Source organism: Knufia obscura, assembly GCF_036327395.1.
Source record: "Knufia obscura strain CCFEE 5817 isolate CBS 148926 chromosome Unknown scaffold_6, whole genome shotgun sequence".
Taxonomy (NCBI): domain Eukaryota; kingdom Fungi; phylum Ascomycota; class Eurotiomycetes; order Chaetothyriales; family Trichomeriaceae; genus Knufia; species Knufia obscura.
The window spans coordinates 1,435,721-1,453,682 of record NW_027042692.1 but is presented as its reverse complement, the minus strand read 5'-3'; the positions used below and the strand labels follow the sequence as shown (position 1 = coordinate 1,453,682).

At 50.7% G+C, this 17,962-nt stretch overlaps 5 protein-coding genes across 5 annotated transcripts; 2 read left to right on the top strand and 3 right to left on the bottom strand.

Annotated features, from left to right (window-relative positions):
- Positions 1-5,156: 5,156 nt before the first annotated feature.
- Positions 5,157-7,620, top strand: KIN3 (G2-specific serine/threonine protein kinase; the record flags this gene model as incomplete). The annotated part of the gene is made up of 3 exons (XM_064874448.1): positions 5,157-5,208; positions 5,257-5,309; positions 5,356-7,620. The coding sequence occupies 3 exons, from the start codon at positions 5,157-5,159 to the stop codon at positions 7,618-7,620; spliced, it is 2,370 nt and encodes a 789-aa protein (XP_064730170.1).
- A 693-nt stretch (positions 7,621-8,313) lies between these two features.
- On the bottom strand, positions 8,314-9,309 carry PMZ80_006032 (uncharacterized protein; the record flags this gene model as incomplete). The annotated part of the gene is made up of 1 exon (XM_064874447.1): positions 8,314-9,309. The coding sequence occupies one exon, from the start codon at positions 9,307-9,309 to the stop codon at positions 8,314-8,316; it is 996 nt and encodes a 331-aa protein (XP_064730169.1).
- Positions 9,310-11,894: 2,585 nt separating this feature from the next.
- Positions 11,895-12,305, bottom strand: PMZ80_006031 (uncharacterized protein; the record flags this gene model as incomplete). Its single annotated transcript, XM_064874446.1, has 1 exon — positions 11,895-12,305. One exon carries the CDS (start codon positions 12,303-12,305, stop codon positions 11,895-11,897), a length of 411 nt encoding a protein of 136 aa, XP_064730168.1.
- A 422-nt stretch (positions 12,306-12,727) lies between these two features.
- Positions 12,728-14,653, top strand: SUB2 (Suppressor of the cold-sensitive snRNP biogenesis mutant brr1-1; the record flags this gene model as incomplete). The annotated part of the gene is made up of 4 exons (XM_064874445.1): positions 12,728-12,962; positions 13,471-13,881; positions 13,938-14,298; positions 14,347-14,653. The coding sequence occupies 4 exons, from the start codon at positions 12,728-12,730 to the stop codon at positions 14,651-14,653; spliced, it is 1,314 nt and encodes a 437-aa protein (XP_064730167.1).
- A 978-nt stretch (positions 14,654-15,631) lies between these two features.
- On the bottom strand, positions 15,632-17,104 carry PMZ80_006029 (uncharacterized protein; the record flags this gene model as incomplete). The annotated part of the gene is made up of 1 exon (XM_064874444.1): positions 15,632-17,104. The coding sequence occupies one exon, from the start codon at positions 17,102-17,104 to the stop codon at positions 15,632-15,634; it is 1,473 nt and encodes a 490-aa protein (XP_064730166.1).
- Positions 17,105-17,962: the final 858 nt, after the last annotated feature.

Here is a 17,962-nt window from a genome sequence, read left to right as displayed (position 1 = left end):
TGGCTATTTGTTGACTTTCGTATGTTCATAAGTCGACGAACAGACACCGACCTAAAATGGAAGGTACCCTTGGCTTGTTGAAGCGGATATATTTAGCGAAGCCATCGATCTTCGGCTCTGAAAGGATCTGAAAGCAATTTGTGATGATTTCAGAGCTCGACCGATCTACCCCCAGACGGCCAATTTCGGACGCCAGAGTGGATAGCCTCGCTTGTGCTTGTCGATCTACCGTGCGATCTACAGACGCCAGGACGATTAGCCACATGGCTTTGCTTGCTAGTGAAGTTCTGTCATGCCGAGACGCGGCATGCTCAGCTCAGCGGGACATAAAAGTACCCCATGCAAGACTTGTGCTCACCATGCCGCAAGAAGACCCCGACCAGCCATTGATAGCGTGCACGAAGTCACATTCCTCGCAGATACCAAGACATGATGCTCTGGTTCGCGGATCTGCGACTCTTAGCCAGCAATGCAAGATTTGGTAATACAGATGCTTTGTGCACGATGATTATAGGCAAATCGTTCTTTTCGTTCTGGACGTCGAGCGTTGCATGTTAGTACGAATATTGCATACCGTACGCTATTGTGCACGCGGTTAGCATTACCACTGGGTCCAGATTCGCTTGTGAAGGGTAGAAACCCATCTGTGAGCTCTGCATGAAGCCGTTTTTCCGCAAACGACATCTGCACCCGCCAAACCCGTTTTATTTGTTGGTCAGAGGTTACCGAGATGCCGGCGCTGGTCCAAGTGGACAATACAGTAAACACCCGTTTTTACGATGCTCAATATCCCACTTTTGTATATCGCAAATAGCAAGGTATCGTATATGTAGGTCATGCAACTTAGCCGAAGCCTTCCTAAAGTAGACTAGTCTGTCTCAATCTGGTCGAAACTGATAGTCTAACGGCCTCTTTAGGTATAGAAAAGAGGTAGGAAACCTATGATTTAGACCTTCCATTTGCGATACGTATGAGGCATTTCCTCTAATAATTTGCGATCATCGCAGACAGCATGTTATCGCAATTTATTACTGTAGAAACAGGCGTTACGCCTTTTCATACCTCAAAAGCGCGGATATCGCAAAACACCCCTATCGCAAAAAAGAGTTGTTACTGTACTCGCACGAGTCAAAGGAGCCACGTGGGATCCCTTTAGCGGGCGATCAGCTGGTCACGCTCAGACCACTCCTGATCTCATCCTAAGGGGACAATTTCCGTTTCAGCTTGTCCTGCATGTTTCGGCTTCCAAAATATGTCATCTCGCACTTGCTTCGCACATGAGAGTAGCTTCCGTACTGGCCAGCACCCGTCTGTAGAGACGTTCTTTGAACTCTGTTACGTTGCATAAGCGATAGCAATCTCCCGCACGTCTTACACGAAGGACGGCAGGGAAGCAACCGAGTTCGCGCAAGCGATGCTCATTCTGTCTTGCCGACCAGAGTGGCTCCTTACACTGCGTCGTTAAGCCAGATTAAGATGTGACCCGGGTGAATAGTGCGCCACTAATGTACGAACCGACAAAGCTAAAGCGCGAACTGGTCAATCGACAGAAAAACTGCCACATGGCAACCATGGGGATGATCTGCACTTTAGCCAAATTGGTCAAGACAAGGCTAGACAGCATTTGGAAAGCGTATGAGTCTTTCTTTCTGTGAGCTTCACCAGAGCGAAATCGTACGCGGGGTGGAAAGTGGAATGCTCTCAAACAGCTAGACTCCTCTCGGTGCAGCAGTCGATTGCGTTTCCTGCAGGAGGTTGATGGTAGCAAAATCTCATCTCTAGCACTTGAGGCGTACCGAGAAGCTATGTTGATGCGTAGAAACAGTCCAAGACTTGCTTGAAACGAGTTCAAGGAGCTGGCATCACATACTTTTTCGTCCAGTGTAAGAGTTTCCTTCCGCCACTGCAAATATACTTGCACTTTTCCACGTTGCAAGAGCCATCTCAGCCGCTACTTCTCTTTCGGGTTGAGCTGCATCGGAAGGTGATCCTAGCTGCAGGACGTCACCAGGATCCGCCGATCCGAGCCCAAAGAGGAGACTCGAGAATCCAGATTCGTGCTTCAACGCGCATGATGAGCTTGAAAATGGTGTTGGCACACAACTGGCGTGACCATCAGTGCCAACGCTAGAGTACTTAAGGAACTACAATAAGGTTGACATTTCGCCGGTGCCAATTGATTCCTGCAAGAATAAGCGGCTACCTTATCGTCAATTTTTGTACGCGTCGGGGATCTGGGAGCATGTTCGCCACGGTAACGAGGAGCACCGGTAAAACTTCTCGAAAGCGCTGCTGCTTGGACATTGAGCAGTTGTATGGCATTGTGTTATGAAGCAAGAACGCAGGCGTCGGCTCGAAGCCGTATGAGTACCGTGGTTCAGCTTATCAGGCTCTTCTAGAACACATGGCAGGCGAGCTAGACTTTGGGTTGGTGAAACATTTCAGCCAATCATGGTGACTTCTGGCCTGACAAGTACCATTAGATGCTGTAATTTTAAGTATTTGCCACCCAGACCTTGCACATGTCGGAGGCCGGAGTTATGTCCTATTAGGCTTAGCCTGATGCCTGAATGCCTTAGACTAGGCTTAATTAGGTATAGCTCAATATAATTTCCATCATATCGCAGCCTTTACCTCGATATAACCCTCTAAACTTCATACTACTTAACCACTAAAATATCTAATAATATATTAGTATAAGATGCTATACGCATTGCTAGTACCCCTCCTCTCTCTCTACGAACGCCGAGTCCTCTTAGGGTAAAGAAAAAGCGAAAGCGTAACCCGAGATTAACCAAGGACGACCGCCTTAAAATCCGTATAATGTACGAGTATATATCGATAACCTTTAAAGAAATAGGCTACGAGCTTTATTACTTAAAGGTAGTAGTATAGTAAGAATCTTTAGATAATAATAAAAGACTAGATTACTAATAACTTCCTAAAGTATACTACTAATAACGAGGAAAATAAGGCTATTATTTAGGTAGCTTAGAATAATATTAAGATAGAATACCTTTATAATTTAACTATATCTATACCTACTTAGATATAAGTACACGTTAACGCTAGAGGCTAGTATACTAAATATTAAATAAATAAAGTTCCTAAGTATAAATCTAGCCTAATCGGTGATTGATCCGTACCCCGTTCCCTATATCAAATGGATTATACCTTAGGCCGTCTTTACTGGCTGGAATACACCGCCTTGGCTGCATGAAAATGTGGCAAATACTCAAAATTACAGCATTTATTGGTATAATGTAGAATTTAGGAGTACCACGTGGCCTTGAGCTGTCAATCATCCGTCAAGCAGTACGCCAAAAGCTGTTCTTAGGTGGTCCCATCTTGTTCAGCAAAAGCCTTTCATCAACATCAGCCATGTTAGCTATGGTCTCTCAAGCTCAGGGGCGCTCAGCTGCACTTCTTGCATTCAAGCATATTCGATCAGACCACCTCGGTCTCACCTGTGTGGTGCTATGCAAGTTGTGAAATCAACATCAGGCCACATCAGCCACTGTCAAGATACGCAAAGGATCCTAGCTAACATGATCATACTTCGTTTTAAGGTTCGGTTATCTAAGGAATGCACAAGATCACGATTGACGAGACCTGAACTGCTTTTAGCAATCGAAAGTGTGCCGAACCTGGGATGGATGAGGCCATTGCGGTCCGGCGGATAGTCTGACAGCGTCTCATGGTTACCAGCACCAGCATGCGGATGAGGCACCTTTCCTCTATGAACCAGTGGTTGGGTGGCATGATTCCTCCTCCTACCTGTGTTGCACAATGTCACCAATCGTGGTGAGTACTCATGCGGGGCTAGCACACAGAACATTGGTTTCCCGAGACAAGCTAGCTGCCAGAACTGCCTGAATTGATCGACCTTTGAGTTCGCTGGTGCCTGAATACGTCGTCCCCAGATCGGACCATCATTCAGTCAATATGTCTGTAAGTCAAAGATGCCATCCATGCGCCCTCGAAACTTTTGGTTCTCAGGAGGATGGCCAACATAGAGAGGCAAATGTATTTTTGACAAGGACATGAGAACGTGATACACAGCCCACCCGGTAAGCACAGATGCTCGTGCCGAAAGACAGGTAATTTGTCTGGCCGTCGAGGGCTGCCACCGGTGTGCCCAATATGTGCATCAGATCTCAACCATACAGTCGTTGCTGCTCGGCGAGAAGTAGATGGCCTTCGACTCCGTAGTTAGCCCCGATCACGACTGGTTCACAGGCTATGAATCCGAGTTGTCGAGCCGTTAGACGTGGTTAGTAGCTTCGACGCTCTCATAGCCGGCGGTACTTGCCTCGTGGTCCGGACACGGCATGGTGGTTCCTTCCTGTCGAGCATCAAGCAGTGACTTGCTGATTTCCCCGCACTCTCAACTTCTTTCTCCGATGCCGTGACCATCGAGCAAAACTACACATCGTATGCCTCTTGATGTCTTCTATTGGTCTTTCACAGGTCTTCATCAACAGCGTTAGTTTCACGACATTGACTTACCACGAGTGAGTTCACCATGGTCGACACATTCTTACACCGTCCAGGGACATCATCGTGGAAGGCAACAGGTTACAGCATCGCACCGAAATCTTGACGACAGAAACTATGTTCCGAGTGCAAGTGTCTGTGGGCTCACGATACTGTCGGTGATCATGGCATCGTGCTGCTATCGGGCCCTCCGACCATGGACGACTGCCCTGAAGGTGGGCACTTGCATTTTTATTCAGAACCCTGTGTAGGTGACGCGGTAATTTGTCGGCACTCCGAATCGCGAAGCTGCATGAGCACGTACGACTCAGGTTCCAACGATTGGCACAGACACGTCGATATGAGTGAAGGCAAACAAAGAGCCAAACGACTAAAAGTACAACACTCAAGGCCTAACAAAGGGCGAACTTCACAGTCGCTGTCGCTGGCGATGCAATGTACGTCATTGCGGCGGGTTGGTTGCCTAGCAACGTTCACTTTTGTTGACTAGGCCGCATCGGGTCTACAGGTTCATGCGACCTGTAGCCCAGTTACGGCCTCGCGTCCAGACTTTAGACTTCCCACGACAGACATCCTTTCGAGTTCTTTGATCACCTTGTGCAATATTCAGTCAACATTGACAATAGCTTCATAGCTGACCGCGCCTTCATCACGACAACATGGCGTTGGTACCAGTGGACACGGATAAGTATGAGGTGTTGGAAGTCATTGGTACGTGCTTTTCATTTAGGACATGAACGCTTGCTAACAGTACACTAGGACGTGGTGCTTTCGGCATAATAAGAAGGGTGAAAAGGAAAGCTGACAACAGGGTGAGTGTCCGTTCCGGAACGCTAGAACACAGCTAACAGTCTATAGATATTATGTCGAAAAGAGATCAACTACCTCAAGATGTCCTCCAAAGAACGAGACCAATTGACGGCAGAGCTAAACATACTCTCATCTCTGAAGCACCCAAACATCGTTGAGTACATCCACAGAGACCACATCAAGCAGACGCAAGAGTTGTACATGTACATGGAATACTGCGGCGGCGGTGATCTTGGAGGTGTGATCAAGGAACTCAAGCAGAAAGGAAAGCTGGCAAAGGAGGACTTCGTATGGAGAATACTCAGTCAGCTCCTGGCTGCACTTTATCGATGCCATTATGGTGTCGACCCACCAGAGCCTGGAAACTCTGCTCGACCAGCAGACTCGAGACTTATCGCAAGCCGAACGAACCCGACCATTCTCCACCGAGACCTGAAACCCGAGAACATCTTCCTTGACGGGGACAAAGCAGTAAAGCTAGGAGATTTTGGACTGTCCAAGCTCATGCAGTCCCATGACTTCGCTTCCACGTACGTTGGAACACCATTCTACATGTCCCCAGAAATATGCGCAGCGGAAAGATACACCCTCAAGTCGGATATCTGGGCAGTTGGATGCATCATGCATGAGCTCTGCACTCTCGAGCCACCATTTAACGCGCAAACTCACCTGCAGCTCGTGAACAAAATTCGGAAGGGAGAGGTCGCGCCTTTACCGAAGGACTATTCAAAGGAATTGAGTGGTGTGATCAAGAGCTGCCTATCTACCAATCCAATGTACCGTCCCGACACGGAGACACTTATCAACCATCCTTTCGTATGGATGGCGCGAAAGCAACAAGAGTGCATCAGACTCACCAGATCTGTGTCGTCCGAGAAGGAGATGCTGATGGAGAGGCTCAAGCGAGCCGAAGAGCACATTGCTGTTCTCGAAGCTGACAAGATCACCATGAAGGCGGATCTAGAGTCACAACTACGGCGAGAGTGGGAAGTCAAAGCCCGGCTCGAGATCGATCGTCAAGTCGAAGTCGAGTACCAGAGCAAGTTTACCACATTGAGACTACAGTTCGACGAAGAAGTCTCCAAAAGAGTCAAGGAACAATTGGCCAAACATACGTGCACCACCTCATCCAATATGCTGAAGGAGAATGTAAATCCTTCAGGGGTGGGCAAAGAACAGCAACCAAACCACCATTCATCATCGACAACCACAGCTGAGACTGATTGGACGAATACGACCGACCTCACAGAACTATCCGATCTATCCATACATTCGCCATCAACATCGACTACGAGACCTATTCCCCCAAAGAAAACCAAGACACCTTTTGCACGATCGAAGACAACCTTTGATTCACCAGTCGACATACATATGGCTGACCCGTCCCCAGTATCAATATCGTCTCTGAATCTCTCACCAAGGCGGCAGACTATCGACACAAACCAGCTAAGTGGCAAGAATCTGTTCAGCAAAATAGCTACGAATAAAGCTCGACTGGCCGTTCCCGACGATGATCTCGAGGACAAGGAGAATGACTTCGACGACTCAGATGATGAGTTCGTACCTGATCTGCCTAGTCCGACACGACCAAAGATGCAGAACACCGACCCGTTCAAGATGCCACCTCCAGTGAACCCTTTGCCGTCAAAGGCTCGACCTGGCGGCTTGCAGAGACAGCACACCATCGCGAGCATGGGCCGTCTGGTCACGAAGCCTAATCTCTTTCCTACCACAGGCAGCTCAGGCACAGCGGCTAACCTCCGAGCTGGCTTTGCGGCCGCCGCACAAACACAACAACCGAGCCAGATACCGCGATCAGCCACAGAAGGTGATCTTGGCCGGAAGCCCACAAGTCCCACACAGTCATCAAGACAGCGCCGCCTCAGCAAGATCCCGAGTCGAGGTGATCTAGCAGCCGAAAACGCGCTTCAAGCCTCCACAGCTACTCAGAACAACGGCAGCACATCCCCGATCCGCCGCGCCGCAACAATCACAAATACAGGCGCAGGCTTCACCAGCACGAAACTCCAGTCGAAACTCGCCTCAGCCCGAGCAGGTCTCACCGACGGTGCAGCACAAGTCAATCTTGTCGCAGGACGGACGCGAGTGGAGCTTGCGCAGGCCAGAGCTGGTGGACGACCGATGAGTGCGTGTGAGTCGGCTCCTGGTATGAAGGGCATCAGGGTCGTGGAGAAAGAGTTGCCACCTGTTCCTGTTTGGGATCCAGAGGTATTGGGGGATGATGCTATGCCTAGTCCGTTCTTGAAGAGGCAGATTGATATTAGGAGTTTGCCTGGTAGGCATTTCCGGTGACACAGCTTGCATATTAGATGAGGGTGGTGATGATATGACGAGCAAGAGGAAGCGACGATTCACAAGATGATGGACGTCGTTTAGAGGAGTTTACATTATGCTTTTGACATCAGGGCGAGGCGTTCGGGAGCTTCGGATTGGTTTGGCTTGGATAGCAGGCCTAGATACGGCTACTGCTTTGTATAGAGAGGAGTGAAGAGTTTCTTTTGTGTGGTGGTTCAGGAGGGTGGGTGTGCAAGAAGCACGGCCAACCATGAAATGAGACATGAGGTGTATAGAAGAGACGATGAAAAGAATTCATATTACTTCAGACTACAAGATTTTTCTTATCATGTACCGTGTCTCCTCGTCGCGTGGTTCATATTCGAGCAAACAAATAAAAACTGGATCCGTCGATTCAGATGTGCTGAACGCCCATACAGCAGCACCAGCTGGTACAACAGAGCAGAACAGTGCAGAACAAAAGATGCGCATGGATGCCGCTTGTTGGCAGGTAACGTTGTCGCGTCAGCAACCTGAGGCCACAATGCATGCCACGACGACGTCGGTCAAGTCGTGAAGGGGAGAATGATCGTCCTCACCCGCGCTCAGGCTGAGCTTTGACTTGCATAAATGATGACAGGTATTGTGATTCTTTATGTTCTGGGAACTGGATATTCTGCTGCTGGCCAGCTACTCAGCTCCTAGCGCAGGTCACAAGTCTTCATCTTCTACCTCTTCCATCTCGACCTGGCGTGAGGGCATCAGCCGAGATGCTGGGTTGGGTGTTTCTTCTTTGGCTCTGCCCTTATCTTGTTCTTCGTCTTCCTTGTCCATATTTGTGTCTTCACCACCGTGGTCCACAGCTCCCATGGCTAACTCTTTCTCGAAAGCCTCTTCTTCAGCTCTGAGACGTTGTAGATCATCGGGTACTTTGGGGTTATAGCTTGAGAACTTTGGTTGTGATTCTCTTTCTGCTGTTTCTGTGCCTGTACCGGCCTCTTGCGCTTTGATGTAGCCTTCTTTCTCCAGCCTATCTAATTCTTCTGGCTCGAGGAGTTGTCCGCCGTAGCCCTTGACGGCTTCTTGTTTCCGCTTGACGACGTTGGGCACGAATCTGGCCACAGCCTCTTTCTTCAGATCGCGGATTTGAGGTGCGCTTTCGTATGTTGTTTTCACTTCGGCTGGTTTGGCTGGAGCTTGATGTGTTCGCTCGCCGAATTGTGCGGTTTCCTGGTTCCTGTTGCGTCTGAATTCTCTCGGGACGGGTGGAGGTGTATCTCGCGGCCAGGGAATGTTGCGGACTGAGTCCTCGGTGTCACTGCCTGAGTGTTCTCTCCTGTTGTCGTATTTGCGCTGGCCATCGTGGCGTCTCTTGCCGAGCGTGCTCGGTGGTCCATCTCGGTCTCGAGGGTGCTGAGGTCGTGGTGGTTGGACTGGTTGTCCGAGTGCTTCCTTTGCTTTGTGTACAGCTTTGAGGTCTCTTTCCAGGTCTGCTAGTATTGCTTTCTCTCGCGGCTTAATGTCTCCTCCTGCTTCGAGCGCTTTGAGGTCGTCGATTTGCCGTTGTATGCGCTCCGGATTGCGCTTTGCTAATTTCTCATTGCGCCGGGCTTGGAGATCAGCTTTGCTCTTTTTTAGGGCTTTGGCTTTTTCGGCTTTTCGTTGCTGCTGGGCTGGGTTGACGGAGCGCTCTTTGTCTTTGGCCATGTTTGGTTTGAGTCAAAAGGAGCGTGATCAGCTTAGACAGAGAGATATCAAGAAGTATGGCCCGTGGTTTGGCCACTACCTGGATGTACGTAACTTGTCGTCGCAATTAGGGCGATGGCAGGTGTCTGCGTCGCATTAGGGCACGGCAATGCAGATGTGATGGAAATTTGGACCTGTCAAAATGCACGACCGGCTCTTTGGTGTAGTACGACGACTGGGTCACGGGTGGGAGGTTATCGATTGTTTTGTGGGGGCACTGTTGGTTCACGATGTGGTTGATAGACTGGCCACGAGCAGTGCCTGATTCAGCAGCAAATAATTTGACGATCTGCCTCTTCGTGAACCTCACACAAAACTTGAACATGGCAGGAGCGGGCGAGTCGGCCGTCTGAGTTGAAGTTGCTCAGGCACCTCGCTATGGTTCGTTCACGACAAGAGCTCCAGGCATGCACTGAAACTGCACCTGCCCGTTATAATCACACCTGCCTTAGAGTTGCCTTGTGGTGAGAGCAAGTTGCAAAACACGTTTCTGCTGTGCTTTAACTTTTGCTGCAGTCGCAACGCTCAGACGAGCACGAGCATCACAAGCTCAACTTAAAAGGCACTGCACGACAACCCCGCCTAATCTGCGTCCTGCCACTGGCTGACGGAGGCTCTGATGTCTCTGATGGGGGGCGCCATGGCCACAGCCCACCACTCAGAGGGATCTCTCCCACGCTTCAACACGCTACCATCACAGCTGCATATGCACTCTCTTTATTTGCTTTGAACAGCTGCAAGGCTTCTATCATCTGCACTCAGGCGTCGAGCCATCGTTGGTGTGACCCTTCGACCTCCCCTTTCCGCGGGCGCATCGTCCTGCTCAAATTCTGCTTCTTTGTCGCGGGCGATGAAACAGCCCAGTGGGCGTTTTTCTCGACATCAACCTCACAAGCCTCGATACTGTGACCGCCACTGCCATTGCCGCTGCCGCTCATCCTCTTCCGTCCTACCCATATCCATCCTCGTTTGAGATTTCGTTTCCCGACACTCTCGTCTCTACCCGCCCGCGACTCGCCCACTTCCCTCCCGTTAGCCGTTTCGGACTCCAGAAAATTAGAACACCACCATCCAAACCTCAAGCGCCCGAGACTCTGTCGAATGCGCTGCTTGGGTCTGCTTGCTACCATGACCAGGCTCACCCCTACGCCCATATCACGCAGCCCTATCGCCTTTCAGATCCTGTTTAATCACTTCTGAGAGGACATCGCAACAGACCTATCAGCGCTGGAAACCGCATTGTTATGTCAATACAACGACCGAGGCATTCGATCACGAGCCTTCACACTTCAGCATTGGCTCTGGCTGGTGTGATACTGCCCGGACTTGAACGTCCATGTCCACTGCGGGTTCCATACCAGACAGCCAATTGGGATTTACACAATCAGAGTTGCTGATATTGAGACAAAGTCAAGAAATTGCAGCACAAAGTCGAGCAGGAAGCGCTACAATGGCAGACCGAGGTCGCGGCACCAGTAGGCACTCTCAGCCTAGCTCGAGAGCCGCCAGTGCTGCTAGCAGCCACAGCATACAGGGACGAATCACGATGGATTCCACCAGTCTTGGCCGGATCGAGAGTGCTTTGAATAGTATGGTGCGCGGAATCCAGGCACGCATACAGCACGTGAGTCCCCGTCCTTTACCGCTGTTTCCGACTCAGCGCACTAATATGTCTCTGTAGCTCGAAGATCAAATAGATGAATCCACACAGAATGCATCTCGCGGAGCCGGCAACACTATACAAGGAGCGGACCGTGAGATAGAGAGGACAAAGAAACTTATGGCCAGACTTGACGAGTTTGATGAAGAAATGGCGAAGGTGGTTGGCGTCTGCAAAAAGATCAAAGCCTTGCGAGTGAAATGCGACCAGGCGGGCGGGCGACTCGACAACATAGCCATGGCACGATCGGGCGGCAAGCCTCCTACCTCCAGCCGACGATAAGACGATTACCGAAACACAGTACACCTGCAACACTATCTATAAGACCCCATCTATCATGAGGCATAACCACATCTATCCATAAACCGATGCTGGTACACTCATGCATCACATACTACTCTTTCAGCATAATGTATTACTTGCGATATAAACCGGAGACGCCTCACGGCAGGAATCTGATGGAACATTGGAGGATCATGTACGATATATTCTGGGTTCAAGGCTTGGTCAAAAGCGAGGCGTTGGTCATTTGAGGGTCTTTTGGTTCATGTACAGGCGTAACGAGATTGATCTTTACTTAAGTGGAAGGAGCCAGGATCGCTACGTGAGTATGGAGCGAGCGAATTGCCCGAGACGACATATGTCATGAATCAATGAATCGAGCCTGCTACCTGTGCATGCGTTCGAAGCTCTTCTGCGTTGCGATGATATGAACAAACTCTGGACTGCGATTCTGCCTCAAAATCTTCTTGTCCCTGTGGCACAAGCTTCGCTCTAAACCGAACTGCCAAGTACTGCAGTTACCCACGAACTAGAAGAAGACGTTCAAACGTTGGGTGCGGAGACTGCCTTGCTTCCATTCTTCTCGATGTTCTCCTTCTGCTTATTATGTCGGAAAGCGCTTCGCTGTACCACATGTATTGCACTTCACGACGAGGACGCTGGCCCATGGCTTTGCACCACCTTTGCTCTTGTTCTCGACTGTACGAGTAGACGACTGATCGTCTAAGAGCTGATCACAACCTTTGCAAACTGTGCGCTTGACATCCTTCTGAAGCCTTATGACTGATTTTCGGCTCACACCTTTCATGTGGCTGAGTAGATGCCTTGTTTGAGCGGTGTGTGGCCGCGGGCGCTTGACAGACCTCGAGTTGGCGTCAGTCTCCTCGTTGCCGCGAAGCTCAGCAGGTCCGCCAGCATTATGTGCGAGATATGATGCCGCCTGATGTAGGAAGGAGAGCCTCAGATGGACGTTTTTGTTTGGCATCGAGCCTTTGGCCTTTTTCTCTTTCGCCATCTCACCTAGCAACCACTCTTTCTCAATTGAGCTCTGCTAGCCTCACTATCCGACGCAGCACATGCCTAGCCGTTCTCAACCATCCTGTGGTGTTGTATATTCCGTTCAAGGGAAGAATGAGCCTTGTCTGAGAAGGCACCCATGCCAAGACTTCAGCTATGCGCTAACCAAATCGATATTAGCTGATTTCGAGATGATGTTGTTACGGCTTCTTGCCCTTCCTTCCTTCCAAACCCTTCCACCGTTTGCAGCCTTCTTCACGCATATCTCTGCTCGAATTTGGTCTCAGCGAGATCCATCCCCTCGACACACCTCTTTGTTCATACTTGCGACGATCTTCTTTCGACCTTACCTCTAGTCATCTGCGACATACTCTGCGACTCTCAACCAATTTCTAACACAAGCACAAAGCCATCGTCAACATGTCTGCCGAAGAGGATCTCATCGACTACTCCGACGAGGAGCTCGAGACGACCAAGGCGCCAGCTGCGGCAGCCACCAATGGCGCTGCAAAGAAAGGCGACTTGACTGCAACAGGCGGCAACAAGGCCAAAGGTTCCTATGTCGGCATTCACGCAACTGGATTCCGAGATTTCCTGCTCAAGAGCGAACTATTACGGGCCATCACAGACTGCGGCTTCGAACATCCATCGGGCGGTTAGTCACTTCATCTAGCAATTATTCCCTCCATATTGTCCTTCCTGCGGAAGTTCGTCCATCTCCAAGATAGCTCAGAGCAAGAAAAGTCGACAAGCAGAAAGTCAAGGAAAAGAAGAAGATAAGATTCGAGTGTCTCTAGGAGACCGTTGCACTGTCTGCGACAGAGGTCAAGCAAAGGCTGGCCATTCTGCTTCGTGAGAGCAGGCTGCGCACCTGCTTCTCAGAGAGAAATCTGATGGAGCAAGGGTGAAAGCATGACTCGAAGACTCCGAAAGAGACCTCGTCCTACGTGCAAGCGAAGGCCAGCTATGTGGTTGAGGTAGCATTCAACACATCAACAGCTAAGAGGTGGATCGGGCATACACTTTGCGCAGGCGTATCCCAACTATGTGTATCGCCGAGGACTTTCTAGCTAGCTTGAGGAGATGGACGGACCGTCTTGCGTCGCGATCCATTCCATATCCACTTTTTGCGATCAAAGTCTAACATCATGCGCCAACTACAGTCCAGCAAGATTGCATACCAACCGCACTCCTCAACCAGGATGTTCTCTGCCAGGCCAAATCAGGTCTGGGTAAGACGGCTGTCTTCGTTCTCACAACCCTTCACGCTCTGGAGCCGGTACCAGGCGAATGCTCCATCCTCGTCATGTGCCACACTCGAGAGTTGGCATATCAGATCAAGAACGAATACGCTCGATTCAGCAAGTATTTACCAGATGTCAAGACAGCCGTCTTCTACGGTGGTACTCCTATGGCCAAGGATCTCGAGCTCCTAAAAAACAAGGAGCAGTACCCTAACATCATCGTCGCTACGCCTGGTCGACTCAACGCCCTGGTTCGAGACAAGGCCCTTTCCCTTCGAAACATCAAGCACTTTGTCCTCGACGAATGTGACAAGATGCTTGACCAGATTGGTAAGTCGCAACCACCTGATGCTCTGCAGCCTCGACACGATCTAACATGCGTACAGACATGCGACGAGATGTCCAGGAAATCTTCCGAGCCACACCCACCGAGAAACAGGTCATGATGTTCAGCGCTACTCTTTCTCAAGAGATTCGGCCAATCTGCAAGAAATTCATGAGAAATCCCATGGAGGTCTTCGTTGATGATGAGGCAAAGCTTACACTCCACGGCCTGCAACAATACGCCATCAGACTCAACGAGGGTGAAAAGAACCGAAAGCTCAACGACCTGCTTGATACTCTGGAGTTCAACCAAGTCATCATTTTCGTGAAGAGTACCTTACGAGCCACTGAGCTCGACAAGCTCCTGCGAGAATGTAATTTCCCATCCATCGCTGTTCACTCAGGTGTATCTCAAGAAGAACGGTAAGCATTCTCCATCTCTTCTCTGGTTGGCATACTAACACAGTCCAGTATCTCGCGCTACAAAGAATTCAAAGACTTCAACAAGCGAATCTGCGTAGCCACCGACGTCTTCGGCCGTGGTATCGATATCGAACGTATCAACCTCGCCATCAACTACGATCTGCCCGCTGATGCAGCTTCCTACCTCCACCGTGTCGGTCGAGCCGGTCGATTTGGTACCAAGGGGTTGAGTATCAGCTTTGTCAGCAACGAGGCGGACGAGAACGTGCTCAAGGAAATCGAGAAGCGCTTTGATGCCAAGGTGCCGGAGTATCCAGAGGGTGGTGTGGAGAGCGCGACTTATATGCAGGCCTAAATTGACAAGAGGATAGAAGGGAGGCAGAGACCGGTAGACGGTGATCAAGAATGTAACATCAAGAAGAGAATGGTTATTACAGCTTGCTTTGGCATCATTCTGCTATGATGAGTGAGCTTAGCAAAATTCAATGATATGCATCAAGTCTTTCGTCTTCCGTATTCGTCCTCAACCCCGATGTGTGTGGTTGTCGCTCATGTAGTTTGATCGGGCTTCGCTGCTAAGCGACCGACCTCTGCTGCAGTGCTTGATTTGCCATGCCTTCGCTATTAGCGACGTGCCTTCCTGATGGTCTCGGACTGGTCAACCTTCCCTACCACTTTCCATTGATCATGGCTTCTTCGTTCCACCACTTTAACAGCGAACCGCGCGCGCTCCATAGGATGCTAGAGCGCGCCTCCCTCCCACTTCTTGTGCGTCGTACCTTCTATGCTTTTCGATACACACCATCGCCATCGCGCCTTCCACGACCCCTCATTCGATCCGGTCGCGCCTGCACAGGCTTTCGCTTGAGTCGTGCTCACCTTGACATTGTCTGCCGGTGGTGCCTTCCCTACCTTGACTGTTCGCCGTGCCTTCCTCAATCGGGATGGTGCCTCCATGCTGCAGTCACACCTTCCTGACTGGGGTCGTGCTTTCCTCCTTCAGCCTTACCCTTGGCCATGCAGTGGCTTTTATCTGTATCGGTTGGTCGTACCTTCCACTCCGCAACGTCGTGTTGTTTCTCGTAACTTTCACCTGGCCACGCCTACCATCAACCATTTTAGCACGCGCTGTTCTTCCGGACCGGAGCTCTGAGTCGCTGTTCCTATTGATTCGTGCCTCCCGCTTCTGCTTTGTGCATATATGGATCTGTAAATTTCTGCATTTCATGAACTCATCTCAGAGAGACCTTGCAACGCGAGGGAGTAGCTCGCGGGCTCAGCAGCACTAAACTTCACTGATATACAAACTCGCCCAATGCACATAACATGAAATTCACAGCTTCGCACCGCCCAGCCTCACCCCATCGCCCACCACCTCAATAACCTCCCCCGCAGCCCTTTTCCCACTCCGTACAGCCCCATCCATATATCCCTTCCACTCGTAAGCCGTCTCCGTCCCCGCAAAATACACACCCCCAAACGGTGTCCTCAACTCCTTCTCATACTTACTCATCAACTCCGGCGGCATAACCGGCACCGGACACCCCATGCTAAACGGGTCGTTACTCCACTCGTACTCCGTCACCGCGATTGGGTTGGGGACTGTGACGTTTGCCGCGGTGCAGAAGGGGGTGAATACACGTCTAACATGCCCCACCACCCTCTCAAACCGTCCCGCTTGTGGCAACATCGATAACTCTCGACCCACAGCGCCAACAAGGAAACATGTCAGGCTGTATTGCGACAACTCATCAACGGAACTATCCCGTGTGACTGTTATGGGGCCCGTGAAGGATTGCAGGAGACCGGTGAGGTGCGCGCGACGCCAGAAGGGGGTGTGGTAGTGCAGGTGGATTTTGTTGGTGTAGCCCTGGATTGTGGTGCTGCTGAGTTGGATCTTTGGGTGGGGGAGGGGAGGGCTGAATGTTAGGGTTTTGTGGAGGGGGTTTGGGAGGGTGAGGATTAGCGTGCGAGCGGTGTAGGTGTGGGTTTGGATTTGTGGTGGGGAGGTGGATGTGGATGTTGTTACTGTGACCGTTATGGTATTGTTCTTCGGGTCATCCGGATCAGATTGCGTGATGCTGCACACTGGGCTGGAGAGATGTACTGTCCCAGGTCTTAAACGAGCAGCAAGGCCACGGGAGAGTGACTGTGTCCCCCGCGCGAAACGGAGATACTGCCCCCCATCCTTCGTGTCCTTGCGCATCTGTAACAACCCGCCACCGCTCTTGCAGTAGTTTAGGAAGTACAATGCGCTCACCTCGGATGGTTCGAGGCCGAGCATGGCGCGCGTCCAGACGCTGGCTGAGGCGAGGGCTGTGAGACTCTTACTGTGTGATGTCACCCATTGCTGCAGTGTCATGGTGTCGAGATGGGTATCATTAGCTGCGACATCGTAGATATCGATGGTCTGACATGTATCTTCGAACAGTTGTCTGATCCGTAGCATCTCGGAGAGACCGTCTGGCTCGCTGAGATGTGCGGGCGCCCCTCCATATTCAAACGTCGAGAGATCGCCGTTGATGTCCTCTTGGATGACGTTACCGGTGGTGTTCTGCACCACGAGGTCGAGGGAGAGTTCTTTGGCGAGCGCGTAGACTTCGGATTGGGTTGTGTCGTTTATCCATGCTGCGCCGAGGTCGATGGGTTTGTTTGAGTGCAGGGGGTCGAGGGTGTAGGTTTTGCCGCCTACTCTGTCGCGGGCTTCGAGGATGGTGCAGGTGAGGCCTGCGCGTTGGAGGGCGTGGGCTGCTGTTAGGCCGGTTAGGCCGGCGCCGATTATTATTACGTCTGTTTGGGGGGGCATTGGGGGTGGTTGGGTGGGTTGATGTCAGGTCAGCAAGGACGGTGAGTGGTGTGTTCAAGGTACTGGGCGTTGATATCTGATGCAGTGCGGGGTGTTGCATTAACCCTGCTCGGCTAATCTGAGTTGGGTCCATGTGAGCGATACAATTCAGATGCACTCATAGAGTCGTAGGAGACGTCCCGAAAGTGTTGGCTTCAAACAAACCATGGAAACTGTATGCATTGTGCTGCCGTGGATTGCACTCATATGCTACGTTGTGATTACGCCTCTCGTGAGTTGGGTAACTTGTTCTTCTGCCAACTTTAGCAGATACGTAGAGCACCATGTTGCTCCTGGTCGGTATAGGCTACGCTTCGTGAGCTGGAGGTCAGAGTGGAGCTGCTAAATCGTACTGCTGGCTCCACTTAGGGTCAGTATATTGCTCTTGAGATGGCATGATGCTTCAACTTGGGTGTGATTGAATGCGACAGTTCGAGATTGTAAGCTTATTGTGCGCTCCTCTCATCACCTTCCAGAGAGCCCTCACGCGGTGAGTCGTTTTGTCTGTCACGCCAGCTATTATACCAGAAGACTTGGGGGCAGAAGCACTGGTTGATTTGGCGGACATGACTGTTTGTGCTTCAATCGCTTCTGGATTGAGCGTGAATCAGCTTGCGTTGACGCTGACATCTTGCACTAGATCTATGCCAGGTAAACTTTTATGGCTGTCGTACCCAATCCATGTGTTCGGTTGCTCGTGGGCTGGTGGTCCGCTGCGTTGACATAGACCACTATCCTGGCCAACCGGCATTATGATGGAAGTTCCTTCTGTAGAAAGCAACTCTCGAATCGCGCCATCCACGGCGATGTTAGAGCTCT